Genomic DNA, 19583 nt, shown 5'->3' with positions numbered 1-19583 from the left:
GTCCTTGCAGCTCAAATAAAACAAAAGCAGGATAAATGGAAATAATCTGAGATAATCTAAGATAATGTGGTGAGCTCAACTATTTTGAGGAAGAAGCTGGAGTAGTCAGCAGTGTCCTTGCTCTCAGGCACAGGTGACCATAGCTTCCTCTGAACCTCTATCAAGGTGAGCGCCTCCTCTTCCTACATCAACCTCTTTCAAAAATTTACAGTGTTAAAAATACCATTAAAAAGCTTGACTATAGTAAGGGTCCATGTCAACAATCTGCATTAAAGGTATCTCTGCTGCAGACAGTAGAAACAAAAGCAATCTTTGACAGGAACTGCATTGGTGCCAACTAAAAACAAATGCTACAGCTCTGGACCCTTGGTGCTGGAGTGGCAAGCACAGTGCCTAATCCTCAAAATGCGCACCAGGCACATAGTATAAAATTGATCATCTGATGGTACAAGTGGAAGAGATTCCACAAATTATGTCTACTGAAGCATTACCAAGAAGGGAGCCTACAGGGAAAACTAGATGATTACCAGGCAATGTTAGACGCTTGATGGCTGTAAAATGACGGAATGCGTGGTATATCTAAAAGCAGGTGGCTATACGCTGCATTGTATTATAGTCCTGAACTTATCTATTCAGAACTTTCTAGAAGCCATGCTGCAAGGAAGCATCAACTTTCAATTAACATCATACTGCTAGAAACAGAAGGATGCAATTCATGAAGTGCACATCAAAATGGAGAAGAAAAACATTTACTCTCATTTCTTTTTAAGAGTGAAATGCTTAAGAGGTAATTATCTGTTTAGTGGAGTTAACTATTAGCTCTTGAATTTACTTTTTCGGTGTCACTTTGGAGATACTTGAGCCCATGTATAGTTAGACTGCAGTTACATCTTTGTGCGGGTATCTCTACTTCATAGATACCAAACCTACTACCATTTATGATGGAAATCTTTTGATTATATTAGATGGCATTAATAAGTTTCTCTCCTAGCCAAAACAAAGAAAAAAGAAAACCCCACCCCAAAACCCACAACCAGAAACCACACAACTTGCTGCTCAAGCCCATGAACTGTAAGCAGTTAGATATGCATAAAAGTGAGAGTTTAGATCTTTGAATTAATTTATACCCAAGTGAAATGCATTAGAGAACAGGTGGCTCAGGAATGCAACTTCCAAATTAACACATCCTTCTTAGAAAAATGGTACGTTTTCATTAAACCAAAGTTGAATTGTTCTTTTCTAGTGCCTCTAAAAAATAACTTTTCTAACACAGCAGGCTGTAAGTGCAAATTATTTACAGAGTTAACAAGCAAGGAAATCATTGCATGAGTAACTGCCACTTTAGCAATGCTCCACACATGTAACTGTTCAGCACTGAATACAGGTTCTCAAGAATTCTAAGCAAAGTTTTCTTCTACAGCTACATTTCTGAATTTACTGGTTCATTAAACACTGTCGTTTTCAAAATAATAGGTAACTGTACATAAATTGTTAAGAAAAGGCAACGAAACTAACATAAATCTTCAAACCCATGGAAAGCGGTACCTTGTTACTTACAGAGTAGTGCAGTATTATAAACAAGATTAATTAAAAGATACCTATGCATAAATGACATTGTTCTACACCTACAGAATAAAGAATGTTTCAAAACAGTTTAGCATGACAATCAACATCACAAGTCTTAATACAAACAAGATGGGAATCAAAGGAGAGCATTTCTCAAATTGCACCTCTAATTAAGTGCTTCTACAATTTTTTATGTGTTCACTTACAATGATGGCACAAGTTATATACAGTGTTAGTACACAGTATCAGTTACTGGGCAATTACCATTGCTATCAACGGACCTTTTTCACAGGTAGTGAAATTACCTTTTCAAAGGAACATTTGGTGAGCAGGCACACAAGAAACTTAGAAAAAGATTAATTAATCAAATTCATTTGTCTTACATTCCCAAGAGACTTTCTTTTTAGGGCAATGTGAATGTACATGTTCAGGGACTGAATTCCTAATTACATCACTGATATGCAGAGATTTATATTTTATCAGTATTCTTAACATATACAAAGCAACATTTGGTATTCAGCCAGAAACTCAAGTTTGTGTCCTTTCCTGAGGTTACAAGTTAATGCATCACTAAGTGCAGTTCCCAGTGCTCTTTAAAAGTCATGACCATATGTTACTCAAAGTGACGACTCCCAGTTTGGCACAGCTTCACTGAGGGTCAGAATTTCCATCTCATGAAGAAATACTCTGAGCAAACAGATGAGGATAGTCCAGTGGAACAAACAACGTTCCAGAGATGGTGCTTGTTTTCACCCTCCTGAGCAAGCATGGGGACCAGAACCCTGAGGCCAGAGGCGTCTCTGCAGGGGCCTTATGTTTTCCTTCTGCCCTGGCACTGACCAACTTCCCTACTGGCTGCTGTCCTCAGAATTCCTTTGAAAGGCAGTTCCTGAGGATTTTGGTGATTAACAGGAAATTGGAACACAGAAAATCCTATGCATTTTCCAACTCTCAAGTGCTGTTTCAGTTTTTATGAACTTGTGCCTCAACTACACAACTGTGTACCAGAAATAAAGAGACCTAGTACAGAAACCTAGGGAGGACTTAAAAAGAACCAAAAACATTTACTTAAAAAAAAAAAAAAAGTGTGTGTGTGTGTATGTCAAAATACAGGCGATTCTGAAGCTTCAAAATTATCCAAAACATGTGGGAGTTTCCTCATATGGCTATGTGGACATGTCCACAGATATTTTTTCTGGTGACAGGAGGGACCTTTCCAGAACTTCTTTATCTGTGGCCAAGCAGCTTATACAGTAGTTTAACTGTGCTAGAGTAAGTGATTGTCTGAAGAAAGGCCAAGAAATAGTTGGCAGGTACTCTGCCATCTCTGCAGATGAGATAATCCGAAAGACCAATTTATAAGCTGTAGGATGCAACCCCATTCCCTACATCTATCATGAGGTGATTTACAATGTGATTCAAAAAAGCAGTAGAATCCAGAGGTCATGATCCTTTATTTCTTGAATAGTTTAGAGACACTTAGCAGTGAGCCAAGAGCAAACCCAGTAACTTTCAGACTTCAGCCACTACTATTCAGAAAGTTAAAAACTGAGATTCCAGACTTGCTCCACAGATGCATGCCTACACCCCAGTGGTCACTAGTTTTCCATGTCATGTAGCCTTGTACTTCTGGTGAATGCTTAGCAACACTACAAATAAGGCCCATAGTGCTAAGGTACATGATTGTTACTGCAGTGAGTTGCAGTGGCTCACTAAACAACCAGTTTCTCCTTCAAAAAAGACACGTTCCTCAAAGATTCTGTCCTATATTGTCTGTTTTGTTTGGTTTTGTTTAAATTCCAAACCATGTATGACCTGACATAAAATCTACTTAGTTAAGGCAAGTAATCTGCTTGTAAGAATGCTGTGCATATAAACTATAATTATGTAAGCTTTTAAATTGTAGGTACTTATCTTGGATGTTTCTTTGGAATTTACTTGCCCGTGTATTTTTCCAATTAGCAGAACCTGAAACACCTTGCAGATAATGCTTCTTAGGACACAGGCACAAATGCTTGTGAAGGCACTTTGCCCAAAAAGCTTCCAAGATTTTAATTACTAAGCACACACAGGGCAAACTTTCTGAACACCAGTACAATGTATTGTTACTGCTCTTGCATCAGAGCCCACAGTAGATGTAACTGAACTCTGGTTACTGGATAGATTTGCAGACTTGTTTTGCAAGTTAAATTAACTCTTCTCCTAAAGGCACAGGATATAATTTTCATATGACACTTAGGCAGGGAAAGGACATTCTCCCACTCCAGGAATCTTTAAAAAGCCTGTCTTGCAGCAGACCACTGGTTTCATTCGTGCCATCTTCTTTTTTTCCAAGAAAAAACTACAGTTTAAAGCCTTTTTCATTATATCTATGAATCGTCACACAGCCATGATATGATACTGGCCTGGGCATGGCTGCTACTCCTGTGATAATGCCCGTCGCAGGGTCATAACAAAGAATAGTGTCTGTGGCTTCACCATTTTCTCGTCTTCCACCAAGGATATAGATTTTTCCATTACACACAGACATGCCACAGTTCTCCTGTTTCAAAATACACAAAGAAATACATGATTATTTAAACAGCAGTACCTCAATTCCCAGTGCAGAAGGATTGCATTGTGACTACAGTTTGTAAACAGACTGGCTTATACTGTTCCCTCCTGGAAGGGGCAATGCAGAAAATCCTATTTTTCTGCAGTAATTGGGGAAATCAGAAGCACAATTCCTCAGAAAAGACTATTTCAGGTCTAGGCCTTCACTATACATAGCTCAGACAAGGGATACAACGGAACACAGCTGAACTCTGCACTTACCAGTTAAACATCTGAGAAAAGGAAATGAGAAGAGAACAAAGGTTTGCAGAAGAGGGGCCGCAGTAGGTAGTATTAATACAAAAAATGATAACAAGGAGAGGCACCTCAGAGAAGTAACAGATAATGAAGAGGGATGCAAACAGGGGAAAGGAAAAGAGTTATGACTAAGAAAAGAGTGCATAAGAAAAAGACAGCCCTACGTCTTGCTTGAAGCAAAGAGATAGGATTTTATTTCTTCCTTAAAAGCAGGCATGGAAAAATCTTCTGTTAAATACAAAACACAAACCAAACCAGAGAAATAGAGGGAAGGCCAGCAAAAAGGCCTTTCTGTTAAGGTGGACACCATAGAGCATGTGATTGATGTTTTAAAAACATCAGCAAAACTACCATGGGGACACAGCTTTAAATTCTACTCAGTGTTCCATGTGTGGAAGTGATACTGCTCTTGCTGCTCAAGTCAGACACTCTGTGCTATACAGTGGGTTTTTTCTCACCCTGTAAGAACAGCCTCAGTACTTTTTGCCTGAAAGGCTCTAATCAATTATATGGACATTACTATCGTCAGCCTAAACTGAGTCTAAACATGCAGTAGAACTTGACAGAGATGGATTTTATACAATTAAGACATCATTCATTACACTATTACACTGTTCGCCAACAGTAACAGCTCTCAAACAAGAAGCCTGGACTTGCTAAGAGTGACAGCCAGCTGAATGCTACTGGTTTAGAAGCTTCCTCTTCTGCATGAGCTTCAATTACATAGATGAAGTATAGCAAGAATGGAATCAGATGCCATTTTAACGGGGTTAAACAAGTATACTCATTTCATGCCAAGATACTTATGTCAAAAAATACCTTTCAGATGTCTGCAGGCTTTTTAGTGTTAATTACCTGTCTGCTGAATGTATTCTGTACATGCATCCAGTAGTCCTCAATTGGATCATAGCAGTATATTGCTTTGGTAAGCCCACCAGCAACATAGATCAGATTGTTTAAAGACACAGCCGTAATACATCGTTTTGCAATGGGGATAGTTGCACGGAGCAACCAAGTATTAGTATCAGGATCGTAAGACTGAACCTGAAAGCAAATACATGCATTTCAGATTAAAACCAGAACTCAAAAACTAACCTGGCACACCCACAGAGTTATACAAGGAGAGCCAAAGCAGTAATACCTGGTGGGCAATATCCCCCCATGAAAATCAAGGTAATATAAATATAGGTCTATATATCAATAATGTCTACATACGCACTATGTTCAACATTATTTTCCTAACATTCAAGTTTAAGAATTCACAGAACTTGTGCAGCCAATGAGAGTACCCATGAGGAAGACCAGCATCTGAAGTAACAGCATCTTACTGAGTTAATGTTTTCTACTCTATTCTTTTTTGTATTACTGTACTTCCATACTCCATTCAACAGAACAGTTAAAACAGATCTTTCTCTGATCTGTTTTTAAACCAGGAATACTGCTTACCATAGATAAAAGAAACAATCAAATACAATTAACTCACCTTGTCAGAACACGTGTTGTCATCAGGACCACCCCCAATCACAAAGAGTTTGCCAACACAGCTGGTGACAGCTGGAGAGCTCACAGCTTCTTTAAGGGGAGCCACCTCTGTCCATCGATTAGAAAATGAATCATAACACTCCACACTGCTGAGGCGGTTTTGTCCATCATATCCTCCAACAACATATACCTAATGCAAAGTGGTGAGAACTATCATCATTTCATTTTTAGAGTAGTTATTACATTTAAAGATGAAATTTAATTAAATTTAAAGCTGCAAGAACCATTAATGTTGCTAGGTTTGTGAAGGGACACTTTCCTCTTATTTTTAATTTATACACAGGAGGAGAAGGATGAAGGGTATTGTCTAAAAATAACAGGTAAAGACTCTCTGGAGAGTTCCATTCAGTCATGTGTGCAATAGCATTGCAAACACATGTCCAAAGTATAGTACTTTTAATACTGAGCTAGAAACTTCCTGTTTGAATGCCATTTGTTACAAAAGGCATCTCTCTGCATTTCTCTTTTTACGTATTAAATTCAGCAACAGCAAGAATCCATCTGAATTTACCTTTGCTTTTCTGAGTTTTGCCTTTTTCATACTTGCTCACAGAACTATTTCTTCCTCTCAGCCTGTAAGCTTTTCTTTCCTTTACTTTCCTGTTGCTTCTCCCATATTCAAGAAGCAGGCCTTATTATTTTTTTACCTTCTTCCCTCTGTTTGCACCAGCTGCAAGTCTCACCTTTAAGAAGTCCAAGGAATACCACAGGCTTCCCTAACCACAGATACCAAGGGATACTGCATCTTTCCTAACTTTCATTAACAGAATCCCATGGGCAGTTGATCCCAACCAGTGGTTTTATGTCAAGGCAAAGTAATATTAAGTAGTGCTGAATACTATGTATGTTTGCTCCACTGTTTTGTTACATACAAACATCCCCACTATAAAACCATTATTAACATACTTACTTTACCAAGAAGAACAGCCATTTTATGACGCCATCTGCCTTTATTTAAGGAGGCAACTCTGATCCAAATGTTAAGTTGAGAGTTATAAATCCAAACATCCCGGCTATTGATTCTTCCACCTTGGAAAACAAAAAATATGCCAATTTCAGTAAATTCACTATTGAATGAGATATTTTAACTATTAACAGACCTCTGTAGAGCAAGCAATGAAAACTTCATGGGGTTTTTAGGTAAAATAAAGATGTATCTATGTTCATACAAACTGACTGAAAAAAAATCAGTTTCAATGAATTTCAAACATGAGAACATACAACAAGTTATTTTACTCATGTGTGCCTCTCCCAGAAATATGCTAAGATCCCTTCAGATTATTTCTTGAGATTGGAATTCTTTAACTGTTTGTGTGCCTCATGGCACATACATAACCCCAGCTGTTCCTCTATTTGGTTCATGTGTACATCTTGGTTTAGCGTGAGGTGTGCCTGCCCACAGCAGGGCGGTTGGAACTCGATGATCTTAAGGTCCTTTCCCACCCTAACTATTCTATGATTCTATAATCTCCATGGTTTTACAATTTGCTCAAATGACACAGGTACTGCACATCTGAGGAGACAATTTTTTTGTTTGATACATGGGGCCTGGTGCCTAAACCATCAGCTGAACCCTATAAATTCACCCTAGCTAAAAGATGGGATGAGAGGTGTTTAAAAACCTACAGCTATTGCTCATTTCACCCTAAAAGGCTACTATAAATGGATCCCCAACTCAGGTGCTAAAAGGAATTTGTTTCCATTTTACATTCCCACCATGAGAAGAAGCTTAAACTGTTTTCATTTTGGAGTCTGGGAATCCATATGATAGAAGCAAGTCAGCAGCAAGGCACCACTGCTGTGCTGCTCTCAGACATATGGTGGTTTAACCAGAATACAGCATGTTTTGTAGCAAAGAGAATGCTGCTGGGAAAAGATTGCTTGGGATTTGTTGCTTCAGATTTTTCCAACTGTTGCTGCAAACAGGCTGTTAGTATATTTTAAAGCAGCGTATTTAAGGGGCAGAAACTTGTCTCCTTAAGTACAGTTGATATCCTGGAATCAGCTGTAAAAACCTGTCAATTAATACCAAGCAAAAGTCCTAGAAAACACAGTCTGTAGTCTATAGACAGTTTATAGTGAAATTGGTTTGGGGCTGGTGGTCACCACTGACAAAGTGACTTTCAGGCTAGCTACTGGAAGCTCACGGTACAAAGATCTGTAACACTACTTACAAAGAAAGAACAAAACAAAACACACAGCAAAGAAAAGACAAAGCCTTGAATATTTTTAGGATTATTCACCTGAAACAAGAATATCATTCCGCAGGGCACACACTGCATACTCAGACTTGGTAAACTCTGGAAGTTTAGCCAGTGACTTCCACTCTCCTGTTACAGGATCATAGCACTCAGTATATGGCAAATTAAACCCTCCAACTCGTTCACAGCCTCCAACAACAACAATCACCTCAGAATAACCAGTAGATCTAGAAAAGAGAACACAGAAAACCCAGATGTAGAGGATATTTAGTAGTACATGGAGGCCAAACACCATTGTATTCAAACTGTGTGAAAACAAGAAAGTTTATTATTTAGCATTAACTTCTACAGCAAAGAAAGAGTCATTTAGCAAAGAGAGGTTTTGACTGTTCCCAGCTGTCTCATTACACAACAGGTTACCACACAGAAAGGTGCTGTAAGTGGTGGAATTGCATTGCACAACATCCTGTGTGAAAATCAAATAATTAAATACAGAAAACCCTTACTCTAGAAATACTTTTCCTTTGACTGTGTACCTAGAGATAGCAGAAACAGAGTTCAAGTGAGGCCAGACAGTGAGGTAAACAGTCACAATGAAACCAGTCCCCATGAACCCTTCCCAATCACATAATTCATAGGACTTTACATTGCTTAATTATTCAGTTTTAAAAGGTTTAGGTTCTTTACTGGCCAAAAAAAAAAAAAAAAAGGCATTTAATCACCAAAATAAGGGAAAAGAGACCTTAGAGCCAAGAAAAAGCCAGTTAAAAAAGTGAAAAAGTGCAGTGATAGAAGAAAACATTAAGGAAGCTGAAATAAGCATTCAAGCCTAAAGCAAAACCTAAAACTCTGTATGAAAAAAATAAGCATTAGTCTACAATGTACACAAATAACCCTTTAAATTATATTCCACACACTCAGTCTCCTTCTGTTAACCCAATGCTTCTGCATTATACATACTCTGTTCACAGCAATAACAGAATTCATTATGTTAATCCACATTTGAATGTAGAGAATTAATCATCTTTGACATGCAATCAAACTACGACCAACTTTCAATCCTCCTCTCAAATTTACAGTGTCTAGCAACTGTTTGTCAAAATCCTTTCTTTTTAGGGCATTTTCAGCAGAAAGGATTTTGCACTGATACAGTTATTTCAAGGACTGCTTGAAATTAATTAGGCAAAACTGAATGCAAGATTAATCTTATTTTTGGTAAACCTTTTTGCTGTGTCCTGCTTTAACTCTGATTCCAGTATATGATCTTATTCATACTACTGCTAAGTACTGAGGTTCTCTCCCCACTCCCCTTACCCCCAAAAAAACCCAAACCAACCCCAAACCAAACCCAAATTATGACTGCATTTGTGATAGAAGTTGCACGATCCCTCCTCAAATTTCCTAATGGGAGCTTACGTACGTATTAACTTATATAACCCAATGACATTTCCCTGGTTTGAAACATGAGTAGTAAAAACAGTTAGCCCTTCTATATCTCCTGGTCATGACCATGATTTAAATATACCATATATATTTCTACTCAGAGTATTTTAAATAGGCAAAGGCTATGCTAAATGTAAGCTTACACAAACAAAGATAGGTAACTGAGGAAGCATACTCACGTACCTGGACTAGTCAGAAGAAACACTCTCTTCAGCTGCTCAGCTCTCAAGTCATGCTCCTTCCTGGTTTCTATGTATTTACTGTTACTGGTTTTTGGTTTTTTGAGGAACAACTCTGAAAAGAATCTCTCAAAGGATAAGAGAGGGGAAGTTCCTGTGCCAGAAAGCATCACTCAGGAAAAGAATTTCCTTAAAAGCAAGGTACTCATCTCAATTTGCCTTAAAAGCAAGCCCAGATACATCAGCTAACTGTATGTATGGAGGAAGACTGTTGATTACTTTCTAGATTAGAATCAAGGCCTCCATTGCTTACTGAAAATCTTACTGTACCAGATTATCAACCTGTATTTTAACACTAAATGAACCCAAAATCTTTGACTGGGGAAAGCTCTGTTCATTGCTATGACGGAGTTTTGCTCTTTAACGAAAATATTCATTTAGTACAGTACTTCAAATCCACCAAAACCCAAAACTTTTCCCCATCGTTTTAGTACCCATCTAACTGCATCCTTTCTTCAGTTAAGAAACATTCTGTCTGTTAGGTCTCCTTGAAGGAGCCTTGCACTCTACAGGGTTTAAGGTTAATTTCAAAACACTGCAAATGACAGAGGGTACATAATAAAAGTCCTCCTTGCAGCCCTCAGAAGAAATAGTGTGAACAGAATAACAGAGGTGAGCTAAAACAGGCACCAGACAGATTCCAGGAGACACCCTCCTCTCAGTAAGAGGTGCACAAAATAGAAAAGGGGGGGTGGAAGACAGCCCACAGTGCCATATAATCCCCTGCAGTCTCAAGAGCAGGTTTCCAAGGGTCCTGAGTTACATGCAGACCTACAGATGAGGTGAGAATGCCAGCCAACACAGCGTCAGCTGGACTGAAGTACTTGCAGTAGTTCAGACGCATTACATTCAAATTTAAGTCTGGCAGACAAATTTCAGAACTCTGGTAAATCACTACTATTTTTTAGTTCACTTTTGGACAGCAAATGGGATGACAGATTATAAAGTGAAACACTCATCTCCTTGGGGGGGGGGGGGGAATAAGGGACTACACTAAAGCCAAGGGGCTACATTATAACAAAAAAGGATGCATTAGAATGAATAAATGTAGTAACTTCTAATTAATTGAAGAGAACACTCACATATTGTTACCAGACAGCTTAACAGAAACTGTGTGACTGAAGAATTCACAGGTACATGAAAATCTGGAGATAATTCAAAGCACACAGTAGGAAGAGCTTGTTTTGTATACGAAAATGTGTTATTGCTTACTGCTTGATCTCAACTTGGAGATCTGCCATGCAACACAAGCAGCAGGGGACAAGACAGACTTAAAAAGTGCATGAGAGACAACCTCAAGATGTCACTAAGTTGCTGTAAGTAAATGAAAAGGTCCTTCAGACAGACATGCCTAGTGGGAAGACAGCAAGCAGGCAACCGTTAGAATGCATTTGAAACATTGATTTACTTCAGGGAATTCTTCACTGGCTTCAGAAAGGAAAAACAAAATAAAAACCAACTACAAATTGCATTCCACACTGTTATTCTGAAACAATTGGTTAGAACCCGCTTCACCTGGAGGTGTGCACATACACAAGCAATCACAATCAAAACAGTAAAACCACTGGTGTGGGAATTCCTGATCCTGCAGCCTGACTCCTTTTAGCAACAGTTTATATACAAAAAGAAATTGAGGAATGCAAGAAAGAAGGAAAAGAGCTTGAGTGTCTGCTCCTCCCCCCCCCCCCCCCCGAAAGATGGGGGAAGGGGACCTGGTAACTGTTTTAAAACATGATCTCTCTTTGCTATAGGCAACAGAAACAACCAGGCAACAGAAACAAATGACAAAGAACTATTCCATGAATGTAACATAGAAAAGGGGAAAAAATTGCTGCTGGGAGGTCAGCCAGTTTTTCTCTTTGTAAATTACTTCTCTTGTTCCTGCCTACTCGAATCACAGTGCAGTTTAATACGGTTGGCAGTAAAGCAAACAAACCCCACAAACTCTGAAAACAACTCTTCCCTTCTCCAGCTTCAGAAATCCCCTGCATTAGGCAAGTTAATTGATCTATAACCTAGAACACTACCCTGAGGCTGTTGAGATTCTCAAGTACACACACACCATGCACTCGGACAAAACTGTTAGGTCTGAGAGGATTTGCTTTCTTTATCACACCGAGTAACAGGCATAGAACAAGCACCACACGAGATGCCCACACAAGATACAGCCCCCCTCCCATTGCTCATGAAACAAGGAGGTCTTTGGTCTGAACTCGCTCCCCAAGGCCCACACTCAGGGTATGAAATGCCTTCAAAACTACCAGTGTAACAGTTTCCAAACTGCCATGAACCACAAGTTTTCAAAGACCTTGCATGGCAGCGTACAGCTTAGAGAACCTGGCAGCGGGGCTTCTCTCACAGCAGGATTGAAGACTGGAAAGCCACTAATGGGGCAAATGTTCACCAAGTAATTTTTTTCCCCCATAAACAAGCCTTTAACACATGCCAAAAACAATAAAGGTTCCGTGCACAGTGACTGTACAGCAACCACATATGACTAAGAGTGAACAAAGAGTAACTCCTAACACAATCTGTCTCAGTTCATTGCATCACCTTAATATAACACGTGATTTTATAACTACAGCTCAAATCAGCTGGAGTTAACAATAAACCAGCTATCATGTCAGCCTTCATGGGGAGGTAAGGCTGGGGAAAGACATTTTCAGAAGAAATGAATCACAACCACCATTGCTCATAAATGCCACTAATGGACTCTTCCTCGTTTCTTCTTACGACCTCAGACACCCATTTGTGTAACACGTTATTAAGTCGCAGCAATTCTGAATTATTAAAATGTCATAGAATAAGCATGAAACTGTTCTGTAATTCTGTAAAAATGCAAGATTTAGTTTCTTCAGCAAAGAACGTGTTGTTCTGCTGTCTGTTGTCTATTACAAATCCCTGTACTACTCCATCTGTAAGGTATTTGTGATGTAGCAAGTGAACACTTTGACTATATATCCCCATCCTCTATAGTATGCTGTACACTTCCATCACTTCGTTATAAAAAGAAGGTTGGGAAATGGGATGGTTTACCTGCTATAGCACAGCCAGTTCTTTTCAAGTCGCTGCTGTTGAACAAATTAACTTCAGATCTCACCTAGCAAACATGAACCTTTAGAAAGTATTTTACATGCAAGGCAATATGAGTTCACTTACCCGAACAGTCCTTTCTTTCATGGCAATAATCTGTGCAAAAAGACTCACTTACATACAGAAGTGTAACTGCAGTGGCTCCAGAATGGGACATAGAATCACTTGCAAGAGATGTTTCGTTTCTGGGCATGTGTCTATCAAACACCTGTACAGCAAACTACATCCTTCTGCTACAGAAATAAGGGGAGAGAGAGAAAATTCCTCACCTGCGTGGCCTAGTTCTGGGAGACATCATTTCATTTCCAAGGATATGGTATCGCCTGGCTTCATGCAGCAGCTGATAGCACTCTGGGGAGTTCTGAATCAGCTGGTCCACTTCCACAGTCTGAACGAAGTAGTTCGGGTGTAACAACGGGAGCCTGACGTGTGTCAGAAGTTCATGCAAAACTGGCCTTCGCAACTCGACCGCCCGGTACACCCAGCGCATGACAGCCTCAAACACCATCTCCTCCTTACTGATCACCAGTTCATCGCTGCAAATGTAATCGATAAGCTCATCCTTCCCCAGCTCGAGGAATTCTTCATGCTGGGACACATCCTCAAATGTCTGAAGAGCAAAGTTTCTGCACTTGGTGAACAGTGTCTTGAGCGAGTGTGCATCTGCAAAGCGCTGGATGCCCAGGCAATTGCAAGGATCCAGCTGTTCTTCCAGGAACTTGGCGCAGGCGTCGCGCAGAACGCTGATTTGAAAGAGACTTGATGTTTCAAAGAGATACTGCACATTCTCTGTAGTGATTTTCACTTTGCCCGTGTATACATACTGCAAAAAGCAATCCATAGCTTCAGCAAGAATGCCATTGATCTCCACCAGCATCTCCCTGCTCTCCCTGTGGTCATTGCAGAACATAGCTCTGAAGTAACTGCTGCAGGCTGAGAGAACAGCTCGGTGGCAGGGAAACTCCCTTCCCTCCACGCAGATAATAACATCTGTGAACAACCGGCTGTCTCGGAATTCATTGAAGATCTGGAGAATGCTTTCGGCATGGGATGATCCCGAGGAGAAGTCGAAAAACTCAGGGCCTGACAACGACTTTGGGTCCATTTCAAACACTTTCCGCTTGGTGGCAGGGGAATCTCGTATCCCGCTATCCTCTCTATTCAGTCTGCGTCCCAATATTAGTACCATTGTTACATCAGTTGGCTATAGAGTCATTGAGAAATATTTGCAGAGCTTCTCCTTCACAGTGCTACGGTCTGAAAAATTAAAACACTTCAGTACTCAGTCTGGTACAGTCCTAATTTCATCATGAGAATTAGACAAAACACTTGTCTGGTCACTATGAACTGTGACTATTTTTGGCCTTTACTAGAGGTGACACAGTATCACAGGGCAAATGACCTTGCACAGGACAATGTTCAGCTACACATTAATTGCAAAGGATACCCATAGAACACGTGTTCTGGATGGCAAGTTCTGAATGTCCCTGCACCACTTGATTAGTGTTCAAGACAAAAACCCAACTGGGATCTTGCCTCTGGCAGGTCATCTGACTGACAGAAGCCAAGGATTTCCTAGATAAAGATCCAGAGGTTGGGGTTTTCTCTTTCCAAATGAGAAAATTTCAGCTGGAGCCTCAAAGTACAAGTGTAACAGCACTACTCCGAAAGGGGGAAAGGAAGAGGAGACCGAAACCTCCAAAGTAAAAGTTCAGTTATAATAAAAATCACTGCTTCCAATATATATAAATATATTAGGAAGGCTTACAATGTTAAGTGTTCAGTAACATTCAGATATCTCAATGAATAACCTTGTCTGTAAGTTTTCACCTGTTCATCCCAGCATCTAAAAATGAGTTGTCCAATAGCCTAAAATTAAATTAAACATTAATGTAAACTGCTAGCACCCAAAACAGAATGAAAGCAGAACTGCATTTGTTTGTATAAAACTAGTGGAAATAAGAACAAAAGGCAACTTTTACTGAGGACAGGGAAAGTTTCTGTTTTCCACAGTACTACTAGCAAATAATTACTAGCAGAAGGTTTGCTCAAACACTTTACAGTTTCACATACAAGTGTACGACGTTCTCCCCTGCACGCAGACATGTTCACATTTATCAGAGCACTGACATTGCCAAAATCAAGTACTCAAATGTTAGCACATGCTGATATTGAAGCCCATAAGGAAATGCAGCTGACTTGGCAGAGAGCGCGTGTTAGAGGTGATGTGAGCCACCGATCTACCAGCAATAGGGCTTTTTGCCACTCCTGAGCTCTAAAATGAACGTCCACCAAAATACAGTGAGGCTGACACAGGTAACATTCCAGATGCATGTCATATTTATCTGTATGTCTTAGAAGGACATGCACAGAATTACTTTAAAGTTTATGGAAGCTTTTGTCATGATTCTGCAAGGCTGTATTCAGTTTCCCTCATTCACCACTTACACAGTCAGTAAACATCGGCTCCTCTCAGCAATGCCATTTCCTGACGTGCTAGCATCTTTAGGGCTGCAATTACCCCATCCAAGTCTGCCTACATCATTGCTTAATATAGAACACAATGAGCAGGCTTTTTTTAAACAGGCTTTTTACAGAGCAGCTTTAAAAGGCACCATCTTAACCAAGAGCAAGAGAAGAGCATGTGTGCTGTACATTTTACTCATTGAGAAAAGAGGGTTTAAAGCCATCATTTTACATATAAATTTTTTAAAGCGTATTTACAAGGTAGGTGCTCGGTATGGCTCATTTACCCTACAAAACACTTAATTTACCCTACAAAATACTTAACTGTCATTGAAACAGGATCAGTTGTCACTTGGATGCCTGGAAAACACTGCTGCAATGAGCCTATCTAATAACTGATTGCTTAAGAGAGATTTTAAAGAGGCAGAAATAGACAGTCTATCAGTAGTTGATACTCTATCCAGCGCATTTCACAACCACTCTATCCTGGAATGACACAAGCTAGATGAAAAACAAAACCAACAACAACAACCACCACCTCCTCACCAGCTTTAACACTCTAACCCTTACAGTGAACTTTATCTGCAATTAATTCCACACTACTCAGCAGAAACGAAGCACCAGCAGTAGCAGGGGGAAATATACCCACAAAAACATAAACGCTAAAGGCTTGATTCCAGTGTCACAGATTTAAATCAGAAGAATGCCATTAAAACTAATGGAGCTTTTCCAAAGCAAAGTTAGCCTGAAATCACAAGCAAGACACTGGTTTGTTGCATAAAAGAGCAAAATACAGCAACCAAGCGAAAAATAAAGGCCTTCAAGATGAAATCTCATTATGTGAGATGTTAAGACTTGAGAAGACACTACATGATGCAATCACTAATAAACAGAAATAAAGGCTCTGGGTTAAGACTGCTCACTAAAGGAAGCAATGTCTCTTTGTGTTTGGAACAGCACAAAATTAGTGGTCAGCAAATGATTTTTTTTTTTTATGTCCCAAAGGATTAAAGAAATGGGGAACTAAAAAAATCCATGGAAAAAACCAAATCAAGGGGATAAATACTGCAAATTCACAAAGCAGAGAATGGAAAGGAAAAAGAACCACACTCCACCACAGAAATTACTGCTTTTGAATAGACTATGCTTTAGTTTCTATCTACAGTAAATTACTTCTGTAGGTTTGTTCAACCAAAGTAATTTTGTAAGACTATCAGTAACACCACTGCATGTTTGGCTCTATCAGATGTGATAGGGCCTTCTTGCAAACCTTGCTCTGGCAGCCATTGCCAGCTGCCTGCCCCATGGTTCAACCTCAACTCTGGAAAGGCAGACGGCATTCTGTGCCTGAAGTCAAGCGCTTAGCGTGCAAAGGAGGGAAACACACAGAGGAAGGTGTACCTGCCTGCACCTTGTGTGTGTGCATATGAAGGTACTTACACATGCCAACAGGCTCTGCACTATGGAGCATCAATCATTTAGAGACTGTAACATTTGAGATCTTGTCAGTAAATGAAATGAAGCAAAAGAGAAACAGTCAGGTTTTCCGCCCAAACAACTAATGGGAATTATTATATCAAAACCCCACAAAGTGCACTGGATCACTTGCCTGAGCGAGGGTCAGCAAGGACAGACCTTAAGCAAACCAGAGAGTCTACCCATGGAAAAAAAAAAGCTGGAAAAAAAAAAAGCAAATCACACTTTCTATCAACAGGTTTTAACAATTACATACAAATGCAGACACGGCTCCAACGTTACCTGCACATCTCAAAACTAAGCTGTATGCACCAGAAGATCAGGTTCCTCCATGTCCATGGCTTGTCTGCTCAAGATGTTTCTCAGAAATAACCTAAGACCCCAAGTTCACAGGCCAGTAAATGAGATCTATAAAATACCTGCTCTATCACCTTCCATCAGTAAATCCTCCTATGCAATTTACGTTTATGTACCCTAAACTCCTCCTTCCTCCTCCTACAACATCCTCATGTATCTTACCCCTCTGCCGTCATCCGCAGCTCTGGACACAGTTAGCAGCTTTCTGGTAGAGCTGTTTGCCTGTCACTTGCATGCCACATGCCTGTTAGCAGAACTCTTGGAAAGCAGTAGAAGAAACACACAACCAGGGTCAGGGCAAGACCCTTGGCTATCAGGTTGTGCAGGACTCATCAGGTGCTCAGAGCTCCACTGCAAAGCTCACCCTCAGGGGGTAGTTTCACAAGTACATGCCAGGCTGCATCCTTGGAGTGTGACCAGCAGCAGGTTGAGGGAGGGGATTCTCCTCCTCTACCCATCTCTGGTGAGGCCCCCCTGCTGCAGTCCTGCATCCAGCTCTGGGGCAACAACACAAGAGGGAAGTGGGGCTGTTCAAGCGAGTCCAGAGGAGGCCACGGAGATGCTGCGAGGGCTGAAGCAGCTCTGCTCTGGAGCCGCTCTGCTGTGGAGCCAGGATGAGAGACCTGGGCTGGTTCAGCCTGGAGAAGAGAAGGGTCCTGAAGGGGAGATCTTAGAGCAGCTCCAGTGCCTAAAGGGGCTACAGGAAACCTGGAAAGGGCCTTTGGACAAGGGCAGGTGGTGATAGGAAAAGGGGGAATGGCTTTAACCTGATAGAGGGGAGACTGAGATTAGGCAGAAATTCTTCCCTGTGAGGGTGCTGAGGTGCTGGCACAGGGTGCCCAGAGAAGCTGTGGCTGCCCCATCCCTGGCAGTGTTCAAGGCCAGGCTGGACGGGGCTTGGAGCAACCTGCTCTAGTGGAAGGTGTCTCTGTCCGTGGAAGGTGTTGAAACTGGATGAGCTTTAAGGTCCCTTCTAACCCAAACCAGTCTGGGATACCTGAGGCTGAGACGGGCTTCTGTTGCTGCCAGTGGAGGTTGCTTTCACTCTGTGCCTGCTGCCGCGTCAGGTCAGCACAGGCAGTTGCGTTGTGTGGCCGCACCAGTGACCGTCTGCAAAGGGAGAAAAGAAGGCGCTAGAACAGGCAGCTGCCCCGGGAAGGGCAGGAGCCACCGGCACAGCCCAGTACCCTCATGGCACTGGGGACACTGCTGGCATAGTGGGGCCTGCAGAGCAGTCACATCTATTAGCTGTACGATGCTCATAACAGCACCCCCAATGCAGCTGAACTAACTAAATAAAGGGTATTTTCATTCTGAAGCATAGGAACTGCAGCTCAGGTTTAGCCTATTCTAGTAATTCTGGTGTGATTTCAGATAACAACAGGGTCTGCAGATGTGCTTCATTTCAGATGCCTGGGTTACCGCAAGAGTCAGAGAAAACAAACTCCCAGTTGTATCTATTGCAATGCACTGGCTGAACCACAACACGTGCTCTTGTTGTTTTCTTTTCAAGAGAGGGGAAGAGGAAAAGTCCCATAACCTTTCCCTCCACCAGACAGAAGCACAGCCTTTACTTCTCCTCCTTCTTTTGTTGCAATAGAAAAAAAAAACAACATAAAGTTGTTGGTTTTAAAGAGATGGTCCAGATTTACAACAGAAATTGCGGATTTGAATGCCTTTAAGATGAAGTCTTTAAGGACATTAAGTGGTAAACAAGAAATCAAAGTAACCAAGGTGACTGACACAGTAAGGAGTTCATTGCATTGTAGAAGCAGTGTCTAACGTTAGACACTACTTCAATTAGAACAAACAAACAAACTCTGAATGCCAAAATTCATCAGTAACCGAGTTAATGACACACAGAAAAAGCCCTCAAAAGTCACCCAGCAAAAACAGGAACTGATTCGGAAGTGAGACTCCGAATGATGTAAAACCACACAAAAACAGGCAGCAAAAAGAACAGCTCTAAACTGCACACAAACTCGTAGGTGACTTCTCTGCAAATGGAAAGGTCGTGCCCCCACCGGAGGGGAAAGCACACGAGCCTTGCGTGCTGTCCTTGTGCTGCACGGAGGGGACATCACCGTCAGCTTTACACGCACTCGGGAAAGGCAGAACACAGACCTCATAGGTCAGGCTGGCGTCCCAACCCCGGGATGCTGCCTCTCCCTAAAGGAGTGGGGTTCTGAACATGTAGCCATGTGGGATCCTCCCCAAGGGTCCTATTCCTACAGCTTTACCCCAAAGCATTCCCAACACGCTACTGCCCCTTTCTTCTATATAAGGGAACAACGCATCATCCAAACTAAATACAATCCCAAAGCACCCCCAAGCCAAACCAGAGACCCCG

General features: G+C 41.0%; 2 protein-coding genes across 3 annotated transcripts in view; one reads left to right on the top strand and one right to left on the bottom strand.

The window, feature by feature from the left end:
• Positions 1–19583, top strand: part of PLEKHB2 (pleckstrin homology domain containing B2) — a 476827-nt gene that overhangs the window by 65601 nt on the left and 391643 nt on the right. The window lies entirely within an intron of this gene.
• KLHL24 (kelch like family member 24) lies at positions 257–18441 on the bottom strand. Of its 2 annotated transcripts, none has more exons than XM_061465410.1 (8): positions 18231–18441; positions 13204–14191; positions 8202–8386; positions 6869–6987; positions 5900–6088; positions 5272–5460; positions 858–4108; positions 257–821 (listed from the first exon to the last, which is right to left on the bottom strand). In XM_061465410.1, the coding sequence occupies exons 2-7, from the start codon at positions 14121–14123 to the stop codon at positions 3908–3910; spliced, it is 1803 nt and encodes a 600-aa protein (XP_061321394.1). In that variant the 5' UTR covers positions 14124–14191; positions 18231–18441; the 3' UTR covers positions 257–821; positions 858–3907. The 2 variants fall into 2 exon arrangements, with proteins under 2 accessions (XP_061321394.1, XP_061321395.1); XM_061465411.1 differs by lacking the exon at positions 18231–18441 and adding an exon at positions 14901–15659 and having other exon boundaries at positions 13204–14174.

The sequence above is a fragment of the Pezoporus flaviventris genome, unplaced genomic scaffold, assembly GCF_033815535.1.
Source record: "Pezoporus flaviventris isolate CSIRO_AGI_PZ_B2104156 unplaced genomic scaffold, CSIRO_AGI_Pfla_v1 ptg000040l, whole genome shotgun sequence".
Classification (NCBI taxonomy): Eukaryota; Metazoa; Chordata; class Aves; order Psittaciformes; family Psittacidae; genus Pezoporus; species Pezoporus flaviventris.
The sequence above is the reverse complement of the archived record's forward strand: the minus strand, read 5'-3'. Positions and strand labels throughout refer to the sequence as shown.

Excerpts from the sequence above, each read along its gene's own strand:
- KLHL24 (XM_061465410.1), bottom strand. The coding sequence starts at position 14,123 with ATGGTACTAATATTGGGACGCAGACTGAATAGAGAGGATAGCGGGATA. Across the intron at positions 8,387-13,203 it reads CCCAGAACTAGGCCACGCAG|ATCTACTGGTTATTCTGAGG; the intron begins GTGAGGAATTTT and ends TCTCTTTTCTAG. Across the intron at positions 5,461-5,899 it reads ACAACACGTGTTCTGACAAG|GTTCAGTCTTACGATCCTGA; the intron begins GTGAGTTAATTG and ends ATTTGCTTTCAG.